The sequence below is a fragment of the Myotis davidii genome, unplaced genomic scaffold (assembly GCF_000327345.1).
Source record: "Myotis davidii unplaced genomic scaffold, ASM32734v1 scaffold551, whole genome shotgun sequence".
Taxonomy (NCBI): Eukaryota; Metazoa; Chordata; class Mammalia; order Chiroptera; family Vespertilionidae; genus Myotis; species Myotis davidii.
In genome coordinates, this window is record NW_006283788.1 from 1,054,647 (window position 1) to 1,066,692 (window position 12,046).

General features: G+C 52.3%; 1 protein-coding gene across 2 annotated transcripts in view; it reads right to left on the reverse strand.

Annotated features, from left to right (window-relative positions):
- The window catches only part of ATCAY (ataxia, cerebellar, Cayman type), a 32,311-nt gene extending 21,243 nt beyond the window's left edge, over positions 1-11,068 (reverse strand). Inside the window, exons 1-2 of one of the 2 annotated variants that reach the window (XM_006754064.2) lie at positions 10,163-11,068; positions 7,651-7,760 (exon numbers count right to left, since the gene is read on the reverse strand). In XM_006754064.2, coding sequence (XP_006754127.2) covers positions 7,651-7,727 — 77 coding nt within the window. In that variant the 5' untranslated portion in view covers positions 7,728-7,760; positions 10,163-11,068. The remainder of the gene's footprint in view (positions 1-7,650; positions 7,761-10,162) is intronic. The other variant, XM_006754065.2, reaches the window with a different exon arrangement.
- Positions 11,069-12,046: the final 978 nt, after the last annotated feature.

Here is a 12,046-nt window from a genome sequence, read left to right on the forward strand (position 1 = left end):
CAGAGCCAGCAATCGGAGGGGGCTGGGGGTCCCCTGCCCAGGCCTGAATCCTGGGCCAGAGGCATCAGGCCTGGGCTGGGGGCAGAACCAGTGATTGGAGGGTGATGGGGGTCAATGCCTGAGGGCTCCCAGTATGTGAGAGAGGGCAGGCTGGGCTGAGGGACACTCCCCCCACCCCCACACCCAGTGCACGAATTTCGTGCACCGGGCCCCTAGTATATATATAATATCCACAATCATATACACAAAATAATGTTAAAACATATCTATACCATGAATTAAAAAAACCCAAAAAAACACACATATCTATACTATGAATAAATATATATACTTATATGTATAATTGTACATACATAATATAAATAAACACAATATAGTATATATTAATTAATTAATTATATTAATTAATAATAAGTACAACCATACAAATATATATTCTATATGTAATGAAAACCAACTGGTTCTGTGTGTTTTTCTTAAGGACGCTGATTGATACAAAAGGGAAGGAAGATGATAATCAAGAAAATAAACAGATGAACAAAGTAGATAGTTGCAACAAGGGCAATAAGCAAGATGAAGGAGGAGGGGGGCAGGGTGCAATCAGGGGTGGCCAGGGAAGGCTTCCTTGCGAAGGTGACTTTTTTTTGTTGCTGCTAAACCTCACCCAAGGATATTTTTCCACTGATTTTTAGAGGGAGTGGAAGAGAGAGGGAAAGACAGAGAGAAACATCGATGTGAGAGAAACACATCGATTGGTTGCCTCCTGCACAAGCCCCCATCAGGGCTGGGCCGGGGAGGAGCCTGCAACCGAGGCACGTGCCCTTGATCAGAATCGAACCCGGGACCGTTCAGTCCGCAGGCTGGCGCTCTGTCCACTGAGCCAAACCGGGGAGGGCGAGCAGGTGACATTTGAGTGGAGACTGAAGGCAAGAGGCTGGCATCATGGGAAGACTGCGGAAAGGGCAACCCTGATGGGAGGCAGAGCAGGTGCGAGCTCCCTGAGGCCGGATAGACTTGGCGAGTTGTAGGAACGGATCCGAAAGCGGACCAGGGTGTCAGGAGCAGAGAGGCAGTGGGAAGGGAGAGTGGAAGGAGGATGTGGGTGGGGAGAAAGGCAGGCCCCGGGGGCGGGTGCTGTCCTGGGGGTGGAAGGAGGTCATGAGGCTGAGGCACCTGGCACAGCCCAGAGAATGCAATGGATATTCAATAAACGTTCCAGCTCATGCTGGAGAACTGGAGAAGCTGACTCAGCAGGACTCCGGACTCCTTGGAGGACAGGCCACGGCTTCGGACCAGGGCAGAGCAAATACCCACCCTGCCGGGCCACAGGGCTGCGGCTTTCCGGGCAGGCGAGACCTTGTGACTCCCCCAAGTCCCAGGAAAACCTCAAACTACGCGGAGCTAAAGCCTTGCCACGGACCTGAGGCAGACGCGGATGGCTCTCGGTAGAGCTTGCTCTCGGCCATGGGCGACCCAGGGAAAACGTTGGGCTCCCCTGCATATGCAGGGCACACGGTGTGGCTTCCTCCTTCTGCGGGGGCTAATGGTGTCCTCCGAGGAGGGTAACTCAATTACTAACCCCAGGGCCTGGGACTGGGACCTGTTTGCAAATAGCGTCTTTGCAGATGGAATGAAGTTGAGGTCATACTGGATTATGGGGGCCCTGAATCCAATGCGTGGTGTACTTATAAGGAGAAGAAAACGTGGATACAGGCACTCAGAGGAGAAGGCCCTGTGAAGGTGGAGGCAGAGGTTAAAGTGACGTGTCCACAAGCCGAGGGTGCCAAGGAGTGCCAGCCGGCACCCGAAGCTGGAAGAGGCAGAAGGACCCTCCCTGGGAGCCCGAGGGCCTCAGAGGGAGCATGGTCCTGCCAGCACCTTGACTTCGGATGTCTAGCCTCCAGAAGCGGGAAAGAATCCATTTCTGTGTCTTAAGCCATCCGGTTGGCGGTACTTGGCTATGGCAGCTCCAGGAAACGCATGCACCCTTTCAGGGTGAAATAAAAACCCTTCGCCCAGAGGTCACGGTTTGATTCCCGGTCAGGGCACACGGCCGGGTTGCAGGATTGATCCCCCCCGGTGGAGGCAGGAGGCAGCCGATCACTGATTCTCTCTCATCATTGATGTTTCTCTCTCTCTCTCCCAGCTCCTTCTTCTCTGAAATCAATAAAAATATATGTTTCGAAAACCCTCACCGGCGCATCCCTCAGGAGGTGGCGTCTGTGAACCCTCCAACCTCGTACTGGGCTCTCACACTGCACTCCTTACCAGGCCTAGGTCTTCCTTGCCCCAGTGTCCAGGGCACATCCTGTTCCCTCTGCCTCGAGGGCTGCTTCCTGCTTCTAGATGTTCTGTTAACACATGAAGCGCGGAGCCTGTTTTGTCTTCCTTTCCGCTTAGCCCGCGATACCCGATTTCACCAACACGCTGGCGGCACCAGTGACTGACCGGTCCGGACGGAAAGTATAGTGTCAGTCACCGGTGACTGACATGGCGCTTAATGTGTTAGGATTAGGACGTTAACAGAATAAACATTTATAAACACACAGAGCCCATGGCCACTGGGGTCAGAATCTGATCCTGCGCCCGCCCCTCCTTAGCTATGGGACCCTGGTCCAGCCCTTCTCTGCCCTGGTTCTGTTTCTCCACTCAGCCTCCCTTCAGTCCCGATCCTGCTCCTGCGGCCTCAAGGCCTTTACATGTGTCGCTCTCTCGGCTTGGAATGCTCAGCCGCTACCTGCTCAGACCCCACCCAGGCCCTCTCCCAGGGCCGAGAACCCACCTGCAGTTTCTCAGTGGGTTGTAAGGTTAAAGGGGCAGCCTGTCTCTGCCCCGGACTGTGAGCACCCTTTGAGGGTGGCTGCCTTTTTAAAAAAAATATATTTTATTGATTTCAGAGAGGAAGGAAGAGAGAGAGAGATAGAGACATCAATGATGAGAGAGAATCACTGATCGGCTGCCTTCTGCATGCCTCATACTGGGAATCGAGCCTGCAACCCGGGCATGTGCCCTGATGGGGAATCAAACTGTGACCTCCTGGTTCGACACTCAACCACAGAGCCTCGCCGGCTGGGCTGAGGCGGCCATCCTGTTCTCCACGTGTCCTCAGCGCTTCACCCAGGGCCGGGCGTACGGTCGGTGCAGATCATTAGACTGAATTAGAGGAGAAAACTAGGCAGTGAGGTAGATAATCCCCAGGCTGCCCTCACCTCAGACTCCATAAGAATTGCAGAAGGGCAGGAAGTGAAGGAAGAGACTGCAAGATAATGGCAGCAGGAGGGGGCTGTGGGCACGAGAAGCGTGAAGATGCCCCGGGGAAGGGCTCGCTGAGCTGGAAGGAATAGAATGGGGGGTTGTCTGGCACCAGACAGAAGTGCTTATGTTGAAATGCAGCTGGACGCAGCATCAAGGAGCTGCACTCATTTCTTCCAGAATGAGGAAGACAGAGCCTTGGCAAGGCCCCCTCACCACGCAGGGCTGCACAGCGAGGCCGCTCTCTCGCAAACCCTGAACTGCTGAAAAGAGAGAGGGGCCCTCTACAGCTGCGGGAAACTTACTTGAAATTCACATTTGCAACCGCCATCAGCCCCATTTTTGTCTCCACAACACTTTCGAGAGGGGCTACCTTTTAAAATATTGGGAGGGCGGCAGGAAAAGGTACTAGAGTGAACAAGACACAAACAACTAGGAAAAGCCGGGCTGGCATGATTCAGTGGCTGAGCACTGACCCATGAACAAGGAGGTCATGGTTCGATTTCTGGTCAGGGCACATGCCCAGGTTTCAGGCTTGATCCCCAGCGGGGGGTGTGCAGGAGGCAGCCAATCATGGATTCTCTCTCATCATGGATGTTTCTATCGCTCTCTCCCCCTCTCCCTTCCTCTCTGAAATCAATCAAATATATATTTTTTAAAAAATAAAAAGTCAATGTCCTTGTTTCATACCTTTCAATATTTTTCATAGTATTTACCAATGAAATTGCAGGTGATGTGTGCAAGACAAACTAGAAAATCAAGAAGCAATGTGACAAAACCATCACCTCAAACACCACCACCCATCTATGTGAAGAGCACTAACCTGCGATGTGAACAAGTACTCTGACTCATTTATATTAGATATCTATTTTTGTTTACACTGGTCCCCAAGATGAGGAGGCAAGAAAGAATAATAATGGTCCCCAAGATCAAGTAATAGCAACAAGCAAAGAGTAAGAAACAATTGCCTAGCCAGTGTGGCTCAGTGGTTGAACATCGACCTATGAACCTCCATTTCTGGTCAGGGCACATGCCCAGGTTTCAGGCTTGATCCCCAGCGGGGGGTGTGCAGGAGGCAGCCAATCATGGATTCTCTCTCATCATGGATGTTTCTATCGCTCTCTCCCCCTCTCCCTTCCTCTCTGAAATCAATCAAATATATATTTTTTAAAAACCTAAGAGGAACAATACTGAGGGTGACAATGACTCTGGGCAGCCTTCATCATTCAGACAGCCCATCTTAACCACCCGGCCCCACACACCTCATTGAGTTCTCACAACTTCCTGAGCCAGGGATGATTGCCCCTATTTTACAGATAGGAAAACTGAGGCGCAAAGATGCTCGAAGAGTTGCCCAAGGTGGCTGAGCAAGCGTGTTGGGGTTTGAAGCAGAAGGTTCTCAAAGTCCAGGCCCCGGAGTGCTTTGGTCTCAGCAGAGGCCAGAGATGCTAAGACTGACCGAAGACCCATCGGAACCTGGACATTTGGTGCTGGAAGGAACCTACTGCAATCACCCCATCTGATCCTATTGTTACGGGGGAGGAAACAGATCCCTCTCCCACTACTAGAGCACGTGACTGCTCTCAAAGCCACTTCCTGTCCATTTGGGAGCCTTTCTATTTTATTTTTTAAAATATATTTTTTTATTGATTTCAGAGAGGAAAGGAAAGGGAGAGAGAGAAACATCAGTGATGAGAGAGAACCACCAATTGGCTGCTTTCTGCATGACCCCCACTGGGGATTGAGCCTACAACCCAGGCATGTGCCCTGACAGGGAATCGAATCATGACCTCCTGGTTCATAGGTCTATGCTCAACCACTGAGCCACTGCGCCCGGGGCTGGAGAGAGAGGCACATCATTGATGAGAGAGAATCATGGATCGGCTGCCTCTTGCATGCCTCCCCCTGGGGATCGAGCCCTGACCGGGAATACAAATCCGTGATCTCCTGGTTCATAGGTTGACGCTCAACCACTGAGCAACACTGGCTGGGCTAGAGTCTTTTTAGCTACATCAGGACTTCCTTGCTAGAATACGATCCTTAATTTGCCCAAACTGCCAAGTCCGGGTGTCTGGAGACCCCTTCCCCAGGCATCAGCACTCCCTACCTTAGAGAGTTGAAGAGAAAGCCTTCTAGGAGGGAGTGCGGAGAGGAAAGAACATTCTAAAGGTGAAGGGGCAGGAGGCTGGCCCCAATGCAGTGGCCATCTCTTACCCCAAATACTTCTATTCCTGGAGACAAACTGCTCCAGACGACGGTACCGAGCAGAGAAGAGATCTCAGCTCTTCTGAGGACTGGCCCCTCCCGCTATAAAGAACCACACACCACACACACCTGTGCAAAATATAGACGGAAACTGACTAGCTTCGGGAGGGGCTAAATTCAAATTCAGCTGGGGCTGACGCCCTCCACATGGCAGCTTCCACTTGGACACAGTCGAGAGGGAGCCCAGGACCGCTCCCACAAGCCCGTCTAGCTTTTGAACGGGACCAGTTGTAAACAGCGAATCTCGGGCCATTTGAGTCCACATGTTCTATGTTGGACTCAAACCTGCGTCCCTTTCATGCCTGTGGTTCACCAGCCTAGTTTCTGCCCTCAGAGCCCTTGGCAACAGATTTCTGGAGCTGTAGAACCTCTTTAAAGTCTCTTCCAGGGTGACCAAGTTTGGTCTCATTGTTCCTTCCCAGATGGTTATGTAACCAACTCTTGGTCATCATCTCCTGGGGGTAAAGTCCTTGCATTAAAGGGGGAGGGGGATGAGTGGTTGTATCCAAATAATGAAATAGGGGAGCCTGTGCTGAAGATGGTTTGTGTTATGCAAGCAATGCCTCGCTGGAGGAGAAAACGAGAGAGAGAGAGAGAGAGAGAGAGAGAGGGAGAGAGAGAGGCCTGGTGGTTCTAGCATTTTGAGCAGTGGATGCTGCTCAGGGCTTTCTTCCTACTTGTTTTTATTCCTTCCGGTGACTGTCATTCATTCATCCTATCTATTGAGCACCAACTGTATGCCAGGCTCTGTCCTCATGCTAGCATACAGCAGTGGTCAGATCAAAGGCCCCTGCTCTCACAGAGTTCCCTTGGGGGGGGGGGATGGACTTTAAAAAAAGAGAAATATATAAAATAATTAGTGTAGTAGATAGTATGGGTCTCCTACAGCAGCTATAACAAATTACCACAAACTTTGTGGCTTAAACCAACACAAGTGTATTCTCTTATGATGCTAGAGGCCAGGAGTAAGTATGAATCAGTGTCACTGGGCTAAAGGCAAGGTGTGAGCAGGGCTAGTTTTTTTCTGGAGGCTCCAAGGGAGAGTCTATTTCCTGCTTTTTCCAGTTTCCAGAGGTGCTTGCATCCCTTGGTTCATGACCCCTTCCTCCCATGACTCCCATCTGTTACTTCCGTCATCATAGCTCAGTGATGGTGAGCCTTTTGAGCTCGGCGTGTCAGCATTTTGAAAAACCCTAACTTAACTCTGGTGCCGTGTCACATATGGAAATTTTTTTTAGCTTTGCAACCATAGTAAAACAAAGACTTATATTTTTGATATTTATTTTATATATTTAAATGCCATTTAACAAAGAAAAATCAACCAAAAAAATGAGTTCGCGTGTCACCTCTGACACGCGTGTCATAGGTTCGCCATACTGTCATAGCTCCTACTTCCATAGTCAAGTCTCCTTCTTCCTCCCTCTTATAAGGACCACCTGGATAACCCAGGATCATATCCTCATTTTAAGATCCTTAACCTAATCACACTTGCAAAGTGCCTTTTGCCATTAAGGGAATATTCTCAGGTTTCAGTGTTAGGATGTGGGTATCTTTGGGTGCCGTTCTTCAGAAACTTGGGAGAGGGTAATAAAGGGGCCAGGAGGTCCTCTCTGAGCAGGTGGCCTGTGGGCAGAGACCTGAAGGAGATGAGGGAGGCATGGGTGTTTGGGGAAGAGTGTTCCAGGCAGAAGGAACAGCCAGTGCTAAGTCTGAAAGTCAGAGGCAGCCAGATACGGGTAAGGAACTGGAAGGAAGCTACTGGGGCTAGAGGGGCATGAAGGGGACAGATAGTGATGGTAGTAAGCTCAAAGAAGCAGGCGGAGGCCGAACCCCGGATTCCCTGTGGGATGGGCATTTGCCCCAGGGGTTTAAGCAGGGGTATGACACAGTCCTTCTGACTGCTACAGGTAAAAATACACTACCACCCAATTCATGGGAATCCAGGTAAGGCTATTATAATAGCCCATGAAATGGGTTTGCAAGAATGTTTAGAATTCTCAAAATAGTGTGGAAATGGGAGCTTTTTAGGGGTTGGGGGTGGGGTGGAAATCAATCTTAAACAATGTAGCAAATATTCATTGTGGACCTGGCCAACGCCCTCCACGGCTAACACAGAGACCTGGGGAGCTGTACCTGGGAAGACCTTCATCCTGCCATTCGTCCTTCACATCCACGTTTTCCATCCGGAGTGTGGCTTCTGTTGTCCCCATGGGATCAAGTGTGGCTTGAAGCAGGGATGAGTTCTGAAGGAGAGCCACGGATGGAGGTTTTACTGGACAATCATCATCATAACAACCCCTCACCCATGTTCAGCATTTCAGATCCATCTGTAAAGAGCTGTGGCACCCATTGTTTTACTGAATCATTGCCCAGCCTCATGAGGCTTCCCGTTTCATAGGTGATAAAACAGAAGCAAAGAGGTCTAAGAACACCCATGTGGGTCTGAGGTTTGAATCCAGGTGAGAGACTGGGGCTTCAGCTACAGGCTCCCCTCCATCTCACGCTCTGAAATCCACCTGGCCCAGGGCTCATCACCCTTTAATTATCTTAGTCTTCAACTGGGAAGCCATAAAGCAATTAAACTCATTTATACTGAAGTGTTGATGACTGATATACTTAAGCTTCCTTGCTGGGATTGACAGTTTCAAACAGGACCTGGTCAACCCCAACCCATCTCTCCAACTCATCTCTATCCGCTCCAGGCCACCTACACTGCCCCTTTATCCGCTCCCCCCCCCCCCCCAAAGAAGAAAATCTTGACAACTTGCTGACCTGAGGGCTAAACGAAGGCAGTATGGAAAATGACTGGGGTTAGGAGTCAGGATCATAACGATTACCAACCACAAAATGCCAGTTTTGTTTTTCTTGTTCTAGGAGCTGGCTGAGGACAGGGGTGGGGGATGGGGGGACACAGCACTCTAGATGATGGCTTAAGTGCTGGGCTGTCTGGGAGCAGAGCCAGCTGCTGAGTGAGATTGAATTTGGGTATAACCTGGGGTATGGCAGACTCTCAGGCCATTCACCTCTCCGGGTTTCAGTTTCCCTGTTTGTAAATGAAAGAGTTGTGCTAGAAATAATCTCTATGATACCTGCTGGGCATAACAATCCAGGATCATAGGACTCAAATAACACCATAGGTTCTGTGCTTTTAAACCTGCAGTTCTCCACTGGGGGCAATTCTGACCCCCCCCTGCCCCCGCCCCCCAGCAGCAGCAGGGAACACGTGGCAATGTTTGGTTGTCACAACTGGAGGGGGGTTGCTCCTGGGACTGAACGGGTGGAGGCCAGGGATGATTCTCAACACCCTGCAGCGCCCAGGATATTATCATCTGGCTCCCACTGCCTATAGATCTGAGATTGAGAAACCCTGTTTTCATCCGCAGATTTGTGAAAGGATTTCAGGCATGGCTTTGGCTGTCATTATAGAGGACCTGCTGTGTCCTTCATCCCATTCTCCCACCCTCCAAACAGCCCCAGTGTTGTTATCCTCACTTGCGAGTGCCTCAGGTCCCTCACCTCCAGCCAGCCCCTCACCTTCCCTGTTGCCCAGCCGCCCCTCTGTGGAGCCGGTGCATGGCCAACAGCTCAGGTGTGACATCCCAAGCCCTGCCCGCACTGGACCACGGTTCCCGGAAAGGGTGAGGGTCTGCATTTGGGATCCTGGCTCAGAGCGGGAGGACCCAGGTGGAGCCTGAGACCGGTGAGGGCCAGGCAGGGAAGGAGAGGATGGCTGCAGTTCCAACCCTTTCCCCACTTCTGTGAATGTCGTCATTCATTCATGGACAAGGGACAATGAGACGCAGCTCACCAAAAAAATAAATAAAAATCTTCCTGACCGAATGGGCAACCACGACCACCCAGAACCCAACTGCAAGTGAGAGGTCAGTGCAATGGGACTTCATTTCCTGTCGGAAGGGAGTGGTCTTTTGCGTCAGTTTTCCTTACCCTGAGTTGGGTGTGACCTCAGCCCCCAGGAGGGACCATCCCACCCCCACCCCCCACCATCATACATACCTACAGCCCAGACCTGGGAGCTACACATGTTGCCCCAAGGTCCTCTACATGTGGGTGTGGGTAGGCCCCCGTAGGCCCTGTCCACTCCCACTCTCCCATCCTGACTTCACATTGAAGAATGGCAATGAGGCAAAGGCTGGGCGAGCTGGGGAGTGTTCCTTTGGGCGGCTGTGCTGAATTATTAGCGCATCACAGTCAAGACCAGAGAGAGGAGGAATCTGCCTTCAGCCACCTCCCTGCCTCCCACCCCATAGGCAAGCCTTGATGTACAGACTCTCCAAGCCTTCTGCCGGATCGCTCCCAGGCCTATAAATAGGAAAGGCACAGAGCGGGGACGTGGGCATTCTGGTCTGGTAGGAAGCGTTCGGAGAGGGGCTGCGGGTTTTAGCCGCCTAATCTCCAAACGCGTCCTGAAAATTGTGCGGTTCTCTGCCTCCAGGTGAGCGATAGGCATGGAAGGGAACAGTAGGTGTGAGCGCCGGCGGACGGAGAAGCGGATGGGTTCCCACCCAAAGAGTCGGGACCGTGGCTCTCGCTCCCCACCAGCTCTATCAGCCAGAAGGGGGGCTGCAGCAGCAGATGCCTGGGGCCCCCCGCCCAGCAGGGTGGGGGGAAAGCAAGGTGGACTCACCTCCGCGGCGAGTGCTGGTTCCCTCCGAGGCCTCTCCCGGTTACGCGCAGACAAAGGCGAGCCCTGCGCGGCTGCAGCCCGGCATCCCCGGTCTTCTCAGCCCGTCCGCGGGCTCTCAGAGCATCCGAGGAAGATGCGCGCAGGGGCGGACTCTGCATCCAAGCAAGGTCACCCCGAGCGACGTGGCGGGCGCGGAGGGCGCTTTTGTCCCGGGGCGCGAGCGGTGTGCAGCTAGCTGTCGGCTCCCCCGCGCTCGGAGGCAGCGGCGTGCCCGGTCATCGTCGCAGCCCGTGACTCCCGGGTATATTCTGCGTTCCAGCTCGCAGCCGTCAGAGGCTCGGCTTCCGTAAGATGGTTAATTACGCTGCTTTTGTGTGCGGGGTGGGCCGGTGGGGGCAGGGCTGCCCGAACAGCACAGCCCCCTGCCGGATCCGCGGCTCTCCATTGGCTGGGAGGGGACCTGTCCAAGAGCCTCACCCGCCGCACAAGCGGAAATGATTGTCCTGATGGCGCATCACAGATTTAAAAACAGAACAAGGAGCAAACAAACAAATACCCCGATGGCGGCGAAGGCCTCATTCCTTCGATTCAGAGGGGAGGAGGGAGGAAACGATGACCTCGGGACCCCGGTTGGCGGTGCGTCAGCCGGCCACACCCCACGGATTGAGCCGTGAGCCTAGGACCGGGCGGGGCGTGTGCTGGGGAGACGAGACCTCACCGGGCTCGCTCGCTCGGGCCGCGGAGGGAAAGGCGCTCCTCGCAGTGGTGCACTGCGGTGACCTTGACCGGCAGGACCTCGGGAGGCTGCAGAATGGTGTAGAGCTCACAGTGCATCCTCCGAAATCAGACCAGATGCCGGGTTGAGCCCTGGATCGGCTTCAGTTTCCTCATCTGTGAAATGGAAAGAAGCGGTCCTGGCATTTCAGCGTTTGATGAGATAATGCACGGGAGTGGTTAACGCGGTGCAGGAGCACGAGAAAAGCTGTATACATGTTTCTTGCTTACTGTTTTTTAAAAGTAATTTTTAAAAATTGATTTGAGAGAGAGAGGAGGAGGAGGGGAACGAAGGGAGGGAGGGAGGAAGAGAGAGAGAGAGAGAGAGAGAGATCCATCTGCTGCCTCCTGCAGGTACCCTGACTGGGGATGGAAGCCGAAACCTGGGCATATGCCCTGACTGGGAACCCAACTGGTGACGTTTGGTGCACAGGGCCACGCTCAACCAACTGGGCCACATAGGCCAGGCTCTTGCTTACTTTGTAGACCTGTAGCAGGTTGAATAGATCCTCTTTCCCCAAAAAAGATATGGCCATGCCCTAAAACCCTGCAAGCGACCTTATTTGAAAAAAATAGTCTTTGCAGCTGGAAGTAAGTTAAGGATCATCCTGGATTTAGGATGAGCCTTAAATCCGATGACAAGTGTCTATGAGAGAGGAGAAGGGAAGGGGACATGTGAGAGGGGAACACCATGTGACAAGGGAGGCGGAGGTCAGGTGATGCATCTATAAGCCAAGGAACACCAACAATTGCAGAGGCTGGGAGAGAGGCCTGGAATAGATTCGCCCTCACAGCCTCCAGCAGGAGCCAGCCCTGCCAGCACCTGGACTTCGGACTTCTGTCCTCCAAAACTGTGCGAAAAGAAACGTCTATAGCTTTGAGCCATCTGGTTTGTAGTACCTTGTTATGGCAGTTAATATATGACCCCAAGTAAGACCTGGTAGGAACTTACGCTTATTCTTCTCTCCAGCCCCTTAATCACCACAATGGTATTTGCCTGCTCTGTGAACACATCAAGTTTATTCCCACCCCAGGGCCCTGGCACATGCTGTTCCCTCTGCCAGGAATGCTCTTCCCCTGAAAGTTCACATTATTCAGGTGTCACCTCAG